At 39.8% G+C, this 19765-nt stretch overlaps 1 protein-coding gene across 1 annotated transcript in view; it reads left to right on the top strand.

Moving 5' to 3' along the window:
* The first annotated feature begins 3845 nt into the window (after positions 1-3845).
* The window catches only part of STAC (SH3 and cysteine rich domain), a 73495-nt gene continuing 57575 nt past the window's right edge, over positions 3846-19765 (top strand). Inside the window, exon 1 of the mRNA XM_085051454.1 lies at positions 3846-4361. Within this exon, the coding sequence (XP_084907580.1) occupies positions 4245-4361 (117 nt within the window). The 5' untranslated portion in view covers positions 3846-4244. The remainder of the gene's footprint in view (positions 4362-19765) is intronic.

Raw genomic sequence — 19765 nt, 5'->3', positions numbered from 1 at the left:
GAGCCTCCAAACCTGTCACTTGGAAACACAAAAAGATGCTCTGAGCAATGGTCCTTGCAGTCTAGTAGCCAGCTGTGGATGAAGCAGATATTTGAGAGAAGAGTCGAGTGAAGATATCCACCAATACATCTGGCCAAAAGTACCATGCCAAAAGTAAAATTCCCATCACAGATGGCACTAGATGAGTATCCTGTTGCCAGTTTCCACAGTGACAAAATCTATTTGACAAAGAAACAAAACTATTTCTCACCTGGAATGCTCAAGAAACAGAACTATTTTTCACCCCAAATGCTTACAAACTGGACTGAGGGACTTGGGGTGAGACTGATCAAGTTTCACTGCAAATGTCAGAACTACAACCTTCTTTTTGTGTCTAATAGTTTTCTGTGGCTCTCCATCTGCATCCTGTTGGAAGTTGGACTCTCAGTGGGCTTAATTCCTCTTTCCTTCAAGACTCTGCCTTAAAGGCAACCAGACTGATTCCTCACTGCTTTATGCATTTTTAGAAAATGATACATAGTGATTAAAACCAGTGTCATCTATAAGCAAAATTATCTCTGTGTGCTCCCTTAGACCCTCTCTGCTCAGAAGCATGGGATGGTTCATGCACCAAGCAGTGAATACTGACAATTATTTCTTCATCTTTCATTTTTCCTTGTTATTTTTTCTCTAGTAAATATATGGGAGTCTAAACAGGAATAAAATACTTGATAAACACTGATTTCTTATAATTCCTTCCATGAAATCCAGCACTGTGCATGTATATCATTGGCAGAGAGGTGCTCAAATATTTCAGAGGAATGTCCACAGCAAAAAAGAAGACAAATGGAGGCAAAAAACATGGCATGGGCCAGATCCCATCAGCCTAATCTTGGCACTGTGGAGGTCTCCAGCAGGTAAGACTTGGTAGTACTGCAAGTGTGTATGTATATATTCCTGGAGTCAGGAGCCTTGGGGATGCTGTTATTGTGCTGGCTTCAGCCAGAGCTTGAGAACTGCTGGAGCCCCAACTCAGAGGGCTGTGCCACACCACACCCTGTCACCTTTGTGTGTGGGGCCGGAGAGTGGGAGGGAAGGAGGGCAGACAAGACATGGCACCCATGCAGCCAGCGCCAGGCCACAGCACCCATGCAGCCAGCATCAGACCATGGCACCCATGCAGCCAGCACCAGACCACCAGCAGAGGAGTTTGGCAGGGACTCCAGGCAGCATACAACAGCCTTTACACAGTGAAACAACTTCAGCTGAGGGCTGAGAATTGGTGCTCATGTTTTATTCATCCAAATTGCTTTTCCCCACTCCAGAAATCTACACTCATCTCTACACTACAGAAGCTGTTCAATTTCCTCCTGTTTAGCACTGTGCTGCAGTGCTCCCATTTCCACCGCGTACCTTCACGTAGAGACTGATCAGCAGTTATCACAAGTCCAACTTCTTAGGAGGGAAGTGTGGGGGAGAGATGTAGGTTCATCTAACTTGATCAGTCTGTTTTGTCATATTGCATCGTAGATCTTCGATAGCCAGCTCCTGTGGAAGGAAAAAAAAATATAAGAAATCTAGTTTCTTTTCCTTTTTGCTTTTTTGGTAAAATTTTGTGTTTGACTCATCTTTCCTTAGCTAATTGTCAAGCAACTGACAAATCTGTCGTGGTTGACAAGTGAGTAATTGGGAAAAGAGAGGGAGTGCAGGAGGTGCTGGTACTAATTTGGTAAAACAATTAGAGTAAAGAGCGGTATGATAGTCACTTACACAGTCATGACGTTGCAAGCTCTTCATACAAAATGTGTGCAGGATTTTACAACGGTTAGAGCATTAACTATTAACCAGCCACTCCACATCCATTTCAATGGTGAACTTTCACAGGTTCACCTTAAGATGTCTTTGAGCCTCATAACAGGAACCAGACAGAATTTAGTTTTATGATTCTCACCTGTCAGGTTGCTGGGCACACAGAACAGTCCTTGCAGGGGGTAGATGCCATGCCCTGGCCATGGCTTGGCTGTTCTAGGCTGGACCATCAGGGAAGGATGCCACTGCCAGAGCTGGAGCATTCAATTGTTGCCAAGCCAAGACCTCCATTTCCCACAGCTGCCCTAATTCTCCCAAACTGGGGCTCTGACCAGTCCTTGCTCATTGCTAAGAGGATGATCATACAGCAAAGCTGAAATCTCACTTGCTGAGTGGAAGAAATTACCTTTCCACCTGGAGAATCCCTTCAGCTCTGAAGAGAACGGTCTAAGACACGGCTGCATTTTAGAAAGCAAACCCTTGGATATAAATTCTTCTATTTACCTGCCAAATCTGCCCCTCTGAGCTCTGTATTTCCTTGCTTCCACTGCCTCAAGAGCAAGCAGTGTTCTTCTTTTGATCCTTGTAATCCTGTTAGTGACTACAGGCCAAATAATAGGTTCTCTACTGCCCGACCCTTAAGACACTCTTTTGCTCCGAAGGAGATGTACAAATAACATTGCAGCTTTTCATCTTTATTGTCTGCTAAGGATTTTGTTATTTTACATGCTCTGTTTCAAAAACATAAAGATCTTTTCCCCATCTAAGTTCTAGTCCTGAAGATTCACTGGGGATTCAAAGAAAAGCTGATTTTTTTTCTGGCTTCAGCATAGTTATTAAGAATACAGAGGCTGCAGGGCAATTTCTGCTCTGGCTTTCATCTGTATAACCCCTACTATCTTGTAAACTTGCTTTCACTTTCACACACTGATTATTTGAGGTGGAGGAGGCCTGCAAGGCAGCTCCAAGTAGCAAGTGTGTTTCTAAGGGATGGGGCTGGGGGGGAATCTGGTATCCTCATCCAGAGCTACAAGGTACTAAAGCTCATCTCTAACTCTGACTCCAGCAAATCACCTCCAAACACCTGTACAGATCAAATAAGCAACTGGTTTTTTTTCTTCACACTTTCCAGGATGTAGGTATTGCTATTAGAAACATGTTTGGGTTTCTTTTTTCTGTTTTCTTTAAATGAAAGAGTCATCTCCACCAGCCATATGGAGTGGCTCCCGCTCAGCAAAGCGTATCTGGTGGGAAGCACATCCATTCAACCTTTCACAATACAGACCTCAATTCAGCAGGGAAGAGAGCTGACAGGCACCTTTGCAGCAGATTTAAATCAGAGGCAAAACCTCATGCAATATAAAGCAATCTGAGCCAGACAGCAAAGTCATGCTGACCTTCTGCCGGTAGTACTGCAGACCCAAGCACGACTTCAGGTGCTGCATCTTCAGGAATGACGGCACTGGGGGAAGCCAACAAGCTCTTCCCAATGGCTGCCTCTGCTCTGTTGCTGCCTGATGGAGTGTTATCACTATGACAACCTACAGGTATAGGATGTGCACGGTAGTGGGAGCTCCAGATGACCCAGATTGCGTGTGCATGGCTCAGAGCTGGGCTTCCCTGCCTGGGAGGGGAGCAAGGAACACGTGGATCCACAGGTAACTCTCCCCTGACTCTGTTCTGTCATTTGCTAGCAAGTTTGGGATGCGGGCAAGGTGGGAGCTTTAGAGACACTGAGTAGCTAGGATTTTAAATAATCTTCTCTGGGACAAGGAAAAGGAAGGCTCATTTTTCTCCCCTTTTTCTAAAGCCCTTTTTCTGGGCTTCTTTTTCTTCAGTAAAAGACATGAACAAATATAACAATGCACTTTGGCTCTGAATTTTCCAGTCTGCTAAAAGGTAAAATGCTTCCAAACCTCCCAGACACTGCCTGCCTCTGTGTATGTGTGTGTGTGTGCATGCATGTGCGCATTACTTTCTCTCACTACTATGACAGCACATGCTCCTGCAAAGCTGTTCACAGCATTAGAAATACAACTCCTCCCTCCAGTGCCCCGTGTGTGTGTGTGCGTGGCTTGGGCTCGCCGCTTCAGCTCACTCCCCTCTGATCGCGGGGCTGCCGGTCACGACTCTGCTCCGCACCTCCAGGCTTCGTATGGAGGGGAGGAGTATCGGGGAAAAGCAGCACACAACTGACCTACAGAGCCATCGATAACTTACTCCCTCACAGCACAATTGCATAGGAAAGGGGAGGGAGGAAGGAGGGGAAGGAGGAGGAGAAGGGGGAAAAAAAAAAGAAAATCCAGAGAATTCTAGTCTTGCAAATATAGTGAAAACGAGCGGTTGGAGTTCATTTGCTCCAGAAGAGCAGAGAAGAAAGAGGATGTTAAATGAATAAAAGCAAGAACCATCTGTAGCTTTTTTTTCCCTGATAGTAGCGGTGTTTTAGAGGTAAAATGATTCCTCCGAGCAGCACGACTGAAGTCAGCGTGGATAGTGTGGAGAAAGAGAATGAAGTGGAGAGCACAGAGCAGCCCCCCTCTCCAGCATCAACTACCAGCCAGGAATCAAAGGTACTCAGAGAATGAAATTTAATTTTTTTCCCTCTTCCTTTGTTTTGAAAAGAGATGTATTGCTTTGAATATCGTTTGGAGCCCTGTGCCAGGATCAGCGGCACAGTGCTATGAGCCACCTCTGACTGCAGTGCCTGCTCTGACACTCCTGCTTCTGAATTCTCCCTGTCACCTCAGGAGTCTGAACTGGGAAAATACCTGCCTTGTGAGATGTTTGGTTTTGTGGATTTTTTCCTGTATTTTCTCCTCCTTGTTACAGTAACGTCCTGGGGTAGTGATGGGGCTCAGGGAGGGGATCACTGTCAGTGGATGTTAGCTATTTTCACACCAAGTATCACATCACTTTAAGGGTTTGGTTGGAAAAACTGATTTTTCTCAAAGCTTCAGAGAAAAGAATTTTGTCTGGGGGCTTAGGATATTTCACCTGATTTGCCTTCTCTGGCAGACTTATCAGTGAACTTTCACTGTTTAATAAGGTGATTAAAACAGGAAATAAGTGACAGTTTTATCACAATGAACCTTATGTACACCACCCAGAAAAGGATTTTTGTCTTAACAGCCTTTTTTCTGTTTGTGAGTTTTTCAATGTGGTTCAACTTACCTTATTGAAAATCAACTTTCAGCCCAAATGGCATGGACTCTGAATTTTTAATTGACTTGCATATGATAAGTTTTTCTGACTGCCAGTCTGTTACTTGTAAGACAGAGGTAAAAGGTAAAGTTGTAACCTTACATAATGAAAGTTGTTTGCAGCTTACTTGGATAATGTGCTTTTACTGCTCATCTATTACTTATGATTGATTCCATGATAGCACCTGACAGATCTTTCTGTGAACTTTGTAGTGTTGCTGTGCAAACATGTAAAAATAGGGAGGTCCTTGTCACTGGGAGCTTACAGATGGGTAAAGCCTCAGGAGGTACTGTGTGAGCAAAACAGCTGCATGACAGGGATGGTTTGTGCTGGCCTGAGTTTAAAGGCAGTGGCTGCCTGGGTCTAAGATAGAAAGACTGCTACATTATTATGCTGTTATAGCCCTCCACTTTCTGGAGAGTGAGTTGAAGTTGTCTGTCTGTGTGGGTAGAGTTTTGATGTGGGCTTAAAGCTTTTTTATTCTGTATATTTATTTAGATGCTATACTCCAAGGAGAAGAGCTGAGGTATTCACTGTGTGATACAACCTCTTTAAAAGAAAAGAGCTCTCCCAGTAACAATAGCATACAATATTCACCATACACATTTAGCACTGTTGGAGTCTCCCTGGTTCATGAAAATGAAAAGTAAATGGATTATTGGTATAACCCCAGGCTCTAAAAGGATACGGAACCTAAATCTCACCCCCCTGAGTCCACTTCTCTGGGATTGCTGAAGGGTTATATGAGAAGCTCAGCCTCCAGTGAGGTCCCAAAAGCAACTGCAGCCTTCACTGCACTGCCAGCACCAGCTGCTCAAGTGTTCTGGGCTGTGCACAGGGCCTGGTGAGCTGTGTGCTCCCCGTGAACCCAGCTATGGTCCTCACCCTCGGCCAGAAAGGTTAAGGAGCTCCATGTCCCACTTGATAACAATGGTGTTTGAGGGACTTTCCCACTGGATCTCAGAGTGCTGTTCCCAAAACAAGCTGACTGGCATGGATCCAAAACTGAGAGAAAGTGAAGAGCTGCACAGAGGGTTCTTTCTTGTTGTTTGTGCGCCCATGTGCTTCCAAGGATGACAACAGGAATTAGGCACATCTGGCCAGAGAACAAATAGGCTACAAACTATTCTTTATAATCAAACATTATCATCATCATTTTTTTTCAGTCTTTTGAGCATTTGAAGAAATACACTGGAATAGGCAAAAGCTATGACCATGCCGTTGATGCCATTATTTGGATATTCTTAGTAAACAAATAATCTGTGTATTCACATTTCAGAGCTGCAAATATGATCAGATAGCATGCTGTATTGTCATTTCAGTAGGTAGAGTCAAAAGAGCCTTCTGATCACTGGGGTAATAAGTGGCCCAAGGAAACAGGAGGATGGGAAAAAAACCCTGTGATTTCATAAAGCTGTGGTTTATGCTTGGTTTGTTTGGGGGTTTTTTGGATTCTAAAATAATTGAGGTACTTCAAAAACTAGAGACTGACAGAAACATAGGTCAGTGCTTTTATCCTGTGGTGTCCCATGCTGAGGGAGCTATCCTGTCATTCACAGAAAACTAATCTTTCTTCAGGTACTCCCTGCTACCTAGGTTAACAAGTTCATGTCTGCTGCATGTACTGCAGAACAGTTTGTGCAATTTCTAATTACACCACAATGACTTTTTTCTGTGGCAAAACACTCCAAACTTGACAATTTTTTTTCTGTGGCAAAACACTCCACATATTATGACTCCAAATATATGAACAGAACCAACGTGGATAATAGCAACCTTCAAAATGCATTTGAAAACCCTTCAGCAGAAAAGCTATTTTGAAAAAATAACGTAGAACTAAGAGCTGCAATCTTGCTTCCAGTCCAGTGTAATCATAGATGTTGGTGGCACATAATCCCTTGTCATACCAAAGTCCAGAAATGAGCTTTATCTCACACCCTCCAGACTGTACTCGAAGATGACAGGGAGCAGGTACTGCAACATCTGACTAGTGTTGAGTTTGAGAGCTAGAACTTCAGGCTACTCCCAAATACTGAAATTTGGAAGAATGACTCTTGTGTTAGTCACTCACCTCTGTTGAGGGAAAGCAGCTCCCTCTTTAATGCATGCTAAGGCCTCCCACCACCTTTTTCTGTGGATTAGGGGCATAGTTGCAGGTGAGCACCCCCAGCTCCTCAAAGAGCCATCCTGTGGTACTATATGTTCCGCTACTGTGCTAAAAACCCTAGAGCCTGAATGGCTAAGAATGTTGAAAAACTAATAATTAATTTATTAAATTAATTATTGGCTCTTGGAAATGTTTACTTCACACTTGACTATGACTTGAGTGGATACTTAAAGTTTACAAGGAGAATAACTTTAGGAGGGTACCACACAAATACATGTAATTGCTAAATTAATTATGTTTGTGTGTTTGTAATTATGGCTCCCACCTGTCTGGGTCCTTTATATCTGGTTTCCAAGAAGGCAAATTCCTAGTTTGCCAAATACTTTTGTAAATTTGCAACTCAGCAAGGGAGGAGGTCATTAGTTAATGAATCCTGAGGGAAAATTTCTTCTTGGTGGAAGCAATTAAAGACACCCTGTGCACTTGTTGAACCACTAACTTAGCACTAACCACTAACTATAAGCAGAAATCTAGTGGCAGCAATTAGGAATCATATTTTTGATGTCTTTTATGTAAATGCATCTTAGAATTTAATAAAGAGAACTAAAATTTGAAGGAATATGTGTCTAAAGAAAGGAGTCCTACACATAGCATGATTTCTTTATGTTTTGACATAGCTGGCACATAATACTCTTAACTTTATTCTTCTTTTATTTCACTGACATTTCCATATGAAGATGAAGGAGCCCATCTACTGATTTATTTATATATGAATCAAGTTGGTAAGGCTCTTCTGTGAGCAATGGCATGGGTATTCCTAGACAATAGGGTATGTCTCTGAAAATTCCCTTAGCATTTTTAAATTTTAGGGGACACCTGAGCATCTACAATGTTTGAGTTAGTAGTAGTAGGGTTGATTAGAGTTTCATGTCGAGTATGTAAAATGTCTTTCAGGCTTTCTCATACACCTCAGAAGGGGTATCCAGTCCTGCCTCTGCCATTGCAGGCAATCCGTCATGTAAAAGTTACTTATTTGAAAATATTGGTGGATTTCTGTGAAGACCCAATTTTTTTTTTACATAGTTTTCCCATTTCTATTTAATTTATTTAACAAAATATAGCTTTAATAGTGTTGTACAGCAGTCATGCAGGGAGTCAAAATTTTCCTCTGAACCACAAATTCATGGGCCTAACAAATTGCTTACACTCACATAAGTTAGGTAATTCAAACAGCTGCAAAAAAATGAAGACAGAAAGATAAATTAGATCTCCAGATATATATCATATCTGGACTATGTATTTCAAAAAATAAATGAGTCAGTCTCAGTCTGACACTTTCACACACTGACTTCCCAGTGGATGATATTCAGGGAAATGCAGACCACTACCATTAAATTCAGGTATGGCAATTCAGAAGATGCAGCTGAGTTGCTCCAACACGAGCTAACCTGATAAGCAGTGCATAAAATGGAAGTTCAAAAGAATACAAAGCAAATAAAAGCATTAAGCATTGAAGTTCAAGATGTAGACTTCATTTATGAGTATCCCCACATCAATCAAGAGGATTGAACTTACATACCTGTCCTGCTGCACCAAGAGAGCAATATTGCTTACATGATGTTTCAAAAACAGATGTTGGTATTAGATATTAAACTGACATAAACAGCTTGAAACTCTTTGAATATTAACAGGATTGTGTGGGATTTAAATCCCATAGGATTTGTGGTATGCTGTTGAGCAGAGATCTTCCCCATTTAAGAGTTAATACTTTATGAGGCTCCATAGATGGTTACTCATCAATATTTTAAAAGGGCAGGGAGTATGGTGTGCAGTTAGTGTTTCACCCTCCATACCAGTGATAAACATCCAACGTGTAAACTACTGCTGTAGTCTTCAAAGGAATACCAAACAGCTTAAAAACATCCCATGAAAGGGGAAGAAAGTTCTCCTTCTTAGTGTTACTTCCATGCCTCTGAGTAAAATGGTGAGTACATGCTGGGAAGGTAAGATTAAGGTGAAAAAATTAGATTAAGTATTTTTATGTGTTTTGCAAAAAATTATGTACAGGAAGGTTTCATTAAAGCAGGAAAGTAATGCTCTAACCTACCAATATCTCTTCAGAAAACTCATTCTTGTGTTTACATTTATTTTGATTTTTCTTTTTTTACTCTTGTTCTTATTGAAACTCTCTGGTATTGTTTTTACTCTGATATATTTTTCAGATAAGTTTCTAGGCACATTGAGAAATCTAATACAAAACAGAAATGCAATCAGTTCATTTTTTTTATCCACACTTTCAATGGTGCCAAAATGGAAAAGACATCTATTACCTTTCAACAACTAAAAATGGCTTGGATGAAATCTGGTTGCAAAAAAAAAAAATTGATTTAATAAAAAAATCAAATTTTACCTGAAACAAAACAAGTTGTTTACACAGCTGGAAGAGAGTTCAGTCCACCGCCTCAGTCTCTTCTGCTGTATTCTTTTTCATAAAGTAATTCTGGTGAATTCAGCTTTTACCACTACTTTTAAAAATCTCTTCCAACACCTGCATGCTCTAATAATGGCTAAAGGAGGTCCTCTACCCTTCACCCTCTTCTAATTCCAGTCTATTTTTTGCCAGCCTTTGTGGCATTGTAATTTTAATAATGCTGCTTTATCTTAAACATCTCTTTTCCATTCTTGGGGCAGGTTTCCATCACGTAATAGACTTTTCTCTTACCAGCCTTTTATTTTCTATACTAAATAATCTGGACTGGCATAAAATAAACTCTATATTCTCCATCTCATTCTGGTAGCAGAGCCATGTCCCTATTTCAGTAGTGAATAATCCTTCTTGAATAAGGGTGACTGAATTTGTCCATGTTATTCTATGAGATCTTGTACAATATCACTACTGTTTCACTAACTCCCAGCAACCTTTATTCTGATGTTTGTGTCTCCTAGTCACCCCTTGGTGAACCAGAGGTCTCCATTCTATTTTTCTGTAATTTCCAGGGTACCCAGGCAGGGCTCATTTGTTTGTCCTCATCTGAAGTGGTTTGTATCAGGTCTCAGGCAAAGAAGCTTGTATTTCCATCGCTGAACTTCACCACATTTCCCTATCTCCATCCCTCAAGATTCATGTTAAAGGATGTTAAAGGAAATTCCCCATCTGACCATCCAGGAGCCACTCTGGCACAGTCACTCTCGTACCACCCAAGCTAGGACTGAGGTCCTTTCCCAGCTGCACATCCCACACTCACATGGTCACACCAGGTTTCCTTACCCACTTGACCCCAGATTTCCCATAGGAGAGTCTCAGCCATTTCATCCCTTAAAACAATTTAATCATGATACAACAACAAAATAACAGCTTGAGGTGGGTTCCTCCAAGGAGGGACCCCAAACAAAGGAAATTCTGGGGGTTTATACTTTAGCAGGTAAGTGTGAGAAAGTCTGGAGTCCTTGACTTCTGCCATGTCTCCGAGTGTCCGGTTACCTGGCTGTGCCACAGGTCCCCTTAGCTTTGCTGTTATGCAAAGGGTCAGCAGTTCACAGTCTTGCCTGGGGTCCTGCCACCCCAAACTCAATCTGCAGCCGCACACGGAGCTGTCTGCACTAAATGTATCCCTCAGCAATGCCAGAGGGAAATGGCCTCATGACGTGTAATCTTTGCAAAAAATCCAGTAATAAAAGTAGAGAGAGCAGTACTGACCTACGATTATGTCAGTGGTTTTCTTTGAAGAGCTCCACCAATGACTAACTGTCAACCCCTCCTTTCAACAGTAACCATCTCCTACTGAACTTTCCATAGAACTTATTTAAAACATTCTGTCTTTTCTATCTTGGCTAATAGGTTCCCTTTCAGCAGCATATTCAGTAATTTAAAGGAAATCCAAGTAGACACAATCTACCTTTGACCTAAAACATTTTCTAGAAAATTGTCTAGAAAATTGTTCATCTTATTCCCTACAACTCATCTAGGAGGATTTCTTTTTTCTTGTTTGGTTTTGATTTGGTTTTGTCAAATTCTCTTGAAGTCAGATCTACAAATCTGTATTTGCTCAGATCACATTTTCTGCTTCTTGACAGAGACACCTCTACTTCACTTTATATCATTTCTATCTTGATAAAGTTTGTTAAAAAGACTTGTTTCTAGACTTAAAAAAGTGAAATTTTGTAATAGAGTTTAACTAGTTTCTTTTCTCCCTTTCACCTCAACAGACACATTAAACTGTTTTTTTGTTGTACCATAAATTTCTATAATGCCTTTCCTATTATTCCTATTGTTTTTTCCCCAGGATCATGGTTCTGGGAAGAAGGTAAGCTGAAGTGTTTGCTGAAGTTCCAAACCAGCCTTTTATTGTCTTTACTGTACCACAGCCTTTTTCTTCTTTTTCTTTCTCTAGCCTGAATCAGTCCATTGACATTTCCTTATATATTTTTCAAAGGACTCACTAAGCTTTACTTGACAATTAATATCCTTTGACCTAAGGAACTGTGCTTGAAAGGTCCAGTTTTATTTACATACCATTTATTTTACCTTTGTTTCTTTGTCTTGTTCACTTCCCCGCGATTCGTTCAAGACTCTTTTCTTAGTCCAAATTTCCTTTTTGAGGCAACAATTTTTGTGCAGTTTTCCAAGAGCACACATTCACAGGGGTTTTTATTTATTCTTGCTTCATAGCATTAGTGTTAGTATCAACTGCTTTGTAGAAATTATATGGCTCTTACATATCCAAGCACAATCAAGACAGCTCTGCTGCTTTCCAGACCACTGTTGAGACATTCATACCTTCCTACAGACACTAGATTGGGTCCTTCTGTACCACGCGCCAAAGAGTGATGTGGTCTAAAATATATCCCTAGGTATCTGAGAGTGCTGAAGGCTTGAAATTTCTTCAAGGGAATGGAGCACATCAATTTTGGATTTTTTAAATCCGAAACATGGCTTAGAGGTTAATTTTTCCAATGCACTTTATTTAATTTAAGTGCAAGTAAATCACAATCACTTGATAGAAAACTGTAATCCTTTGTATGACAAGTATTTCGCCTATTGCCTAGGAGCCATTGCTGTATACTTCTGATGGGTAGAAAGTTGCATATTTGACAAATTTATGCTTTTGTTGGTCTGGCAGAGGACTAGTTTTTCAGATGTGAGCATGAATTGAATATTCTTAACACAGTACTCAGTCCTGCACAACTTCCAGTTGCACAGGCAAGCAGTCATTCAGTGTTAAATGAGCACTTCCCAGGCAAGAGCTTAAGATAAGCAAAATTTGCATGTTCATTAGCAAAGAGGACCAGCTGTGAAAATGAGAAATCTATGTGCGAGTGACTGAAATAACTTGACTTTGTTTTCCTTTGACATATGCCTCTGCTGGAGGAAACTCCCTCTGATTCACTAGAGCAATTGATAGAGTAAATTCTCCTTGTCAGGGAATTTAACTCAGGAACCCTGTAAAACATATTTACAATGGATGTCTGAAAAGCAGATTTCTTGTGTCTCTGACATCAGCAGTTAAATATGACAAATGACTTGCACATATTATTTATTAAAATGAAATGAGTTTCATGTCTGTAGTCTCACGTAAACGTGCTAGAGGCTCGTGGAATTTTTCTCACTGACAGGGCAGCATTTCTTAGCTGACCTGTTTTAAAGAGATGAGAGTAGTTTGCTAAGTACTGTCAAATGAAAGTGTTACTGTTTAGGGGCTGCAGTGGACTTTAAAATACCATAGCATGAATAATTGCAAGAAAGAGGTATTTCCCAGCCACAGGAGGCTGCAAGTTCCATATGGAATTGCAGTCTTTTAGGTGAGTAACAGCAACAACTTTAATGTTTTTCTTTTCTGCAGACATAATATGTTCCATTTCTGAGTGCCATTTAAAAGCTTTATTAAAATGCCACACATGCACTGCATTATTAATAAAGATCATTTTAGCAGTCTAGTGTTCTGAACAGAAAAGGAAAATGAAGCTGACCTATAGTAACTGATGATTAAGCTTAACTAAGAAAGAAGCAAAATACTATAAACTGGTATTCACAAAGCTATTAAAATCTGAATTTAATTTTTTTTTTCACCTATTCATCAGAGTAAGACAAAGAAATGTATGCTTTGGAGGCACAGCTACAGGTGAGAGAACAAAGTCAACCTGACAAAGCAGTTCAGCAAATTGTTATAGCAAATACTGTTAAATACGACCTTCGAGACAGACTTGCATTGCCATTACCTCAAGTATTTAACTTCTTTTTTTTTCTTTTTTTTTACAAAAATTACTCATGCATAGTAGAGGGAGGCACCGGCTTTTGTTGACCAAGGGTCAGATTTCTGGCATGATGCAAGCAAGTCACCTCCTAAAAGATCACTTGTATAGGTGTACTATTCATCCTTGATTTACCAGTGTTTTCCCTGCCAGTTTAAATGCTGTGGTAGTGATTCTCGAAATCAAAATATTTTGAGATTGCAATGAGAGTCTAAAAGCCCTGAGCCAGCCTCAATTGCCTTTGTGCATACAGAGGGTGAGAAATGGCCTTGGACTGGGCATCTCTATGCTCACAAGTAAACAAAACATTCCAGGCAAAATTCAGCATGGTAAACTTGACAGTGTCCCTGACTTCTGTGCAGTTAAATTGAGAATCCTGTTGTTAAGATGTTTCAGGCTCATACACATTTTTTAAATGCTCCTACTCTTACCAGCTAGTATCAGTTAACTCAAGGACTCAGCATATACAATTTTTGTTATGCCTCTTAGTGTACTTATTTATATTATTTGTAAGTGATATTAGATAATTTCTCACATCCTCTTCTAATTTAAATTATCTAATTAAGGAATAATTTACAAATAAACATAAGGTGACTTGTAATGATTTGCCAAACGTTTCTGGTAATGAGCATTCCAATGAAATGCATGCTTATTGAATGCTTAAAAAAAGAACTTACTGGTTATTTTTCAAGGTCAAAACATCTGGTCTTGAGGAATTTTTCAGTTTCTTGATTGTGTAACCTTTTGCTAGGGGGCTTTCCCTGATTGCAGGTGAAATTTCCAGAAAAAAGAGGAGAAAAAATTTAAAAAGCATCCTAGGTTACATTGTACAGCCTCATCTGTAATTAGAGACCAACTATTGGCAGGTAAGTTAGTAGTTTAATCCCCCTATGTTATAAATGGAACGCAAACCAAACCTGTTTTATCAAAGGTGATTTAGAGGAAAAGCCTGGGTTGTGTGATCTAAATTAGCCTCTCTGAGCGGAAATCTTTTTCCATTTACCATAGTAGGCAGCTACAGCTGAGTTAAAAGCTCAAATTTCAGTAAGGTGAACACCACTGAGATTCTATCAGAGCAAGGTCTTGAACCTTGCCCACAAAGACTGGTCACTCATCTGTTCCCCTGCATGGTTTTTCTGTCTGACTTTCCCTCTCCTGCCCACAGCTCTCTCAAAGACATTCTGAAAAGCTGCAGGTTTTTTTATGCCAACATGGAACAAAATCATTCAAACTTTGAAAATTTTTGCTAAGTGGAACTGCTGTTTTCCAGATGGTCTTATAATGGAAAGTTATGCACCTATGACAAAAAGAGAGAAAAATGTAAGCCTATCCAAGCTTCAAAATGTGAAATGCTGCTAATAAACTGTAGCCACACAATGAATCATGTACCGGTTTCGTCAAGTATGGGCACGCAGGAGTCTTTGGCAGGTGCACAGCAGTTAGATCTACCTCCTGTGGCTAGTTGTATAGACAAATGGATTTCATCCTGCTGACCATTAAAGATCCAGGCAAACAGTTAATTTTTTGCTACATCACCCACTCACTTTCTGCCTTTCAGTGTTTTTTTCTTCTCTCTCTGCTCCTATTCTCACACAAATGCTTTAAACCATGACCAAACTCTCTGAGTCTTTACAGGAAAAAATTCCATGTTTCCAAGCTTTCCCAAGTTTAGAGATTCCTTTTAAGAAAGTGGATAGTGGTTCTTCTGTTAGGGAAAAAGACGTTTTATAAACACTGTGTGGATGCTGGCACTCATGCTGTAAGTACACTTGGGAAAAAAGCAAAATCCACAGTTTGTACTTGCCCTTTCACATAAACTCAAGCTGTACTTGTTTTATGCACAAATACCTTCAATTTAATTTAATTTCTTCACATTTTATGTTTTTACATGGTCTTTTCCTTGTGTGTGGAGTCCTATTTATCTCTTGATGTAACCTCATTGTGTCTTTGTATGTACATGCAGAAAACTGTACACAAATTTAAAACCTGGGCAATGAGATAATACAAAACACTCCTTATGGAGAAGAAATGAAGCCCTCTTCCTAGTTTACCCATCTTGTCCCCTCCTTTCTGGAAGGCAGCTGAGGACCAATGCAACTCAGAAGATCCCTTTGCAGGTGTACTGCCGGTGAGGGGCTTTTGAGCTCATGCATCCCCCAGAAGCTTAGGCTCCCACAGACGTCCTCAGGCTGCAATTGTGCACTTAAACAGCACTGGCTTTTTTAGGAATTCTTGCCTGGCATCCAAAAAAAAAATGCTCCGGACATTTTCCTTAGAGATTATCAAAGCTAATACGAATGCCAATAGCTGTAATATTCCTACCTGAATCCTGCTAGAATGTAGGAAACTTAACAACATTTCATAAAGGTCCAAAAAATGACAGTCAAACCTTACATGAAAAATCTTAATAGAGTGATTTTCCTCTGAGGAGAATGCAACTATGACTAGATGCTGGCCATAAGTAGACACTCAGTCTGGTCAAAAAAGCATCAGTTGTTTTTTAAACAAGATGAGAAAGCTAGCCTATTTTTTTTTTCTGGCACTGTAGGGAACACACTGTAATAAATACAATATTCCCAAAGTAGCAATAGAGGTAATATTATTTCATCTTTACTACCATCTGCTGAATTGCAGGAAAAAAAATCTCCTTTCCATGGGTTGACATCCCTCCAGCACAGTCACATTCATAGACACTACTGCATATATAGAAAAAAAATAACTGATGAGAGAAAATGTATATAAATCTCAGAGTTTAGCACTGCACTTGCTCTTTAGTTCAGCAGTAGACAGTAACTGTATTTCTGCTGTAATATTTCACATGCCTTATAAGTCAGTGTTACTCAGTTAATATCAAGAATTGCACCTACTCTGACAGTAGAATCGATGAGACAAAGAGAAGCTCTTCACAGAAATCCCCCTCTTTCATAGGATTCATATTAATAGTCTTTAAAAATCTCTTTCTTTTAACTTGACTTTCCTTTCTTCTTCCCTCTATGTCCCAGCTTTCCTGCCTGCCTGAATCCCTCATGCAGCCCCATGAAACATGCTGTTCCTGTTGAAGTCACTGACATTATATTTTCAGACAAGGCTTCATGGTTTTACTGGTTAAACATCCCTGACTTTCCCATCAAAGCAGTAACTCCTACTAAATCTGTTGGTAACTTATGTCAATGACAACAGCTCTTTTCTCTTGCAACACCAAAATTATGAAGCTTCATTTATTAGGTGAGCACAACATCATGACAGTATTACAAGCTTTTTTTTCAAAAACATTATCACTATTATTAGATGTTTGTGTGCAGGATTTCATTAGCAACAGTTTAACTTCAGAGAATTTTGAGGAACTTAAAAAAAATTCTTGACATTCAGAAAGAATTTGTAGTCCTTAAGGAAGAGTTATGGTCTTAAATTCTCTACCTTTCATACTTATGGTATTCTGCAAGTAACTATTTTTTACACAAAATCAGCTATCTCAGTATGAAACCAGATTTTTACAGTTCAGTCATTATAATCTTGAAATTTTGATAGAGGTAATTTGAGAAGGAAAGTTGTGCAGCTGGTGAGGATAAAAATAAAATGTTTTTGTTTTGCAGGGTTGATCTTGAAACAGTAGCTGGCTAAAGATATGTTCAGCAGCTTGGAGGTTTAGGAAAAAATATAAAAGAAATGGATTAGCCTGAGGCAAAAGGAGTCAAAGACAGATAATAAATCTCATGCTTAACAACTCCTGCTAATTAACATCTCCAAATATATGTATTTACATTGTCAACTTCTTGAAGAAGTGTTTAGGCCTTCAAATGTCTCCATACAGTGCCAAGTAACTGTGTGTCATCTGTATGACAATATCATCATCAAGTTAAACAGATTTTCCATGTGAAGAATTGGTATATCCTTTATGTAGGACATTGAATGCAGTTATTGCTAGGCATGACTAAAAAGTAATAACAAAAAGACAGAAGACAGAGTGAGATGGAAACCTTCTGTAGTAGTAATGAATTCCTCGGAAAATGGAATTGCAAGCATTATTTTCCCAAAAATTTTTGGAAATGCTTTTTGAAAATTAGAAAGCTGCTACAGTAGATTTGTTTAAAGGAATGGATGCATGCCATAAGCTGCACTTCGAGAAGAGCTTTAATGGGAAAGGAGATAGCAGATCTGGACTGGATCTGAAAATAAACAGATCTTTGTCATGGGGGACAGTAAGATAACTGGATGCAGAACAAATGACAAGGAAAATGTCTTTCGAGGTAGAAAAACCTTTTAGTTGACACAGCATTTGATATGTATGTGATAGCTTCTAGAGGACTTTAGAGCTGAAAACACTAGATGAAGGAAGCTCTGTGGGTACCCAGGTAAAGCATGGAGAAGCCCAGAGGGATTAATTAGCTTTGCTCCTCCTGTGCTATCAGCTCTGCCCCAAGATCCAGGACTTCATGCCAGAGTGGTGTCAGGGCAGCAATGTGCATCAGGACCATGTGGATCCTGTTAGACTTTTGGTGTCTAAACTGGCATTGCCAGGAAGGCCAAATGCCCTGGCCTCCACAGTGGCTGGCAAGAAGCAGTACTCACATGATGAGACATGGAGGAGAAGCCTTCAGGAGGGATAACAGGAAGATATAAGGCAGAGAATTTGCTACCAGATTGCAAAAAATATGCAGAAGAAGAGGAAGGGAACCATGAAAAAGAAAAATTGGAAGGGAACCAACAAACACTGCTAATATTCTGTAAGGCGTAAGTAAGATCTTATGCCATCTCCCACTGAGAAGGGTTTGAAATGGAAACATGGAAACAAGTTGTAAGATTTGGATCTGAATCTCTGTTTGGAAACAGGCAGCAAAGAAGGGAGCGAAGAAACCTGTGGGATCAAGTAAGACAAAATATCTGTTTGTGGGTTCTTTTACTTTAATAGACCATACAGCACCCAGATTCTGGCATTGTGTTCTGGTTCTTGCTTTGACTGAAAAACAAGGTAATACCACCTCAAAGTTAAAGCACAGTAGCTAAGCAAGAATTGGACAGAATTTATTCACAGAAACATGAATTGATACAAGTGTCTAGGAAAGACAGAAGAAGCAGAAGAATAATGTCTCCTGGATCTATCTCTATTTAGTTGTGGAAGAGAAGAGGACAAAGATGGTTTAAGAAAAAGAGAAGGGAACTGAAAAGTCAGATAAAGTCAGCCAGGTAACAGAATGGCAAATGTGGCCAGGTGTTTTTTCATGCTGCATGCAGAAATCCTTTAGATTTAATGCACAGTGTAAAATATTTTTTAAAAAGTTTAATTTAAAAATAAAACCACCAACAACAAAACCAACTAAGCAAACAAACAAAAAAACCCAACAACCCAGCCAGACCCTGAGCCTTTACTCAGGAAACGTGCTTGCTGAAGTCCGTGGGAGTTAGCAATATGCGAAGACCTTAGCATTTGGCCCAGTGACAATAACTTTGTTGTAGAGCTGAGCACTTACATGTTTTCATTGCAAAGCAATTTTAACAGTGTAAGTTTTGAGCCCCAGAAGTAAGAGTGGAAACACTGACAGAATATTAACTATAACAACTCCCAGTAGATCTCAGACTTCCTTTTTGTTTTAAGATGACACAAATGTGATAATTCAGTATGTGGGTTGTGGTGTTCATGTTAATTTGCCCTCAGTTAGTATCAGCCTCTCTGCCAGATGTATTTCCATATTTGCTTCAAGAGATATATTACCATTTAAAGTATTATAAAACAGCTCTGTTAACACACATAAAAGAAAAAAAAAAGTAAATAAAATGGACAAAATACATTAGAGGAAACCATTGCTGTCGGTAGTCTAGCATTTTTTAGCAGAACACTGTTGTGTTTTGGGTTTTTTTAGGGGTCCAAAGGTGTCATACTGAGCCATAAGATCAATAGTGGAGATGCACATTTCATAGAGATACAGACATAAGATACAGTCAAGGATGATTAATCTTATATTCACAATCACATTTGCTCCAGATTATTCATGAGAAAGAAAAGAAGCAAAACTCAGGTCCTATTATTATCATTCTTGAAGACTCTCAGCAGGTAGATACCAGTGTAGCTTCTTTCATCTCAGCAGGGCTGCCTGGATTTACATCACTCTGAATCCCAGCCTTTTAATCTCCAAATTTCATTGTGCCGCTTCCACCACGGCAAAGATTAGTAAATGACTGAATCAGGAGTTACCAAAGGGGAATCAGTGTTCCATTTAGAAGCTGAAATGGAAAAGAGCTATCCAAAAAGAGATGCAAAATATGGGATTCCCAGAAGGGACCTCAGAGATAGCAGTCCAAATGCCTTCTACATCAAGAGGCAAGAGATAACAACATCCTGATAGAGGCAAAGTCTGGAGATGACTGGCTGCTTAGCAACCAGGTGCCTGAGGTGAACCCCAAGGTACAAAACAAGATGTT

The sequence above is a fragment of the Lichenostomus cassidix genome, chromosome 2, assembly GCF_008360975.1.
Source record: "Lichenostomus cassidix isolate B80296 chromosome 2, HeHo_3.0, whole genome shotgun sequence".
Taxonomy (NCBI): Eukaryota; Metazoa; Chordata; class Aves; order Passeriformes; family Meliphagidae; genus Lichenostomus; species Lichenostomus cassidix.
The sequence above is the reverse complement of the archived record's forward strand: the minus strand, read 5'-3'. Positions and strand labels throughout refer to the sequence as shown.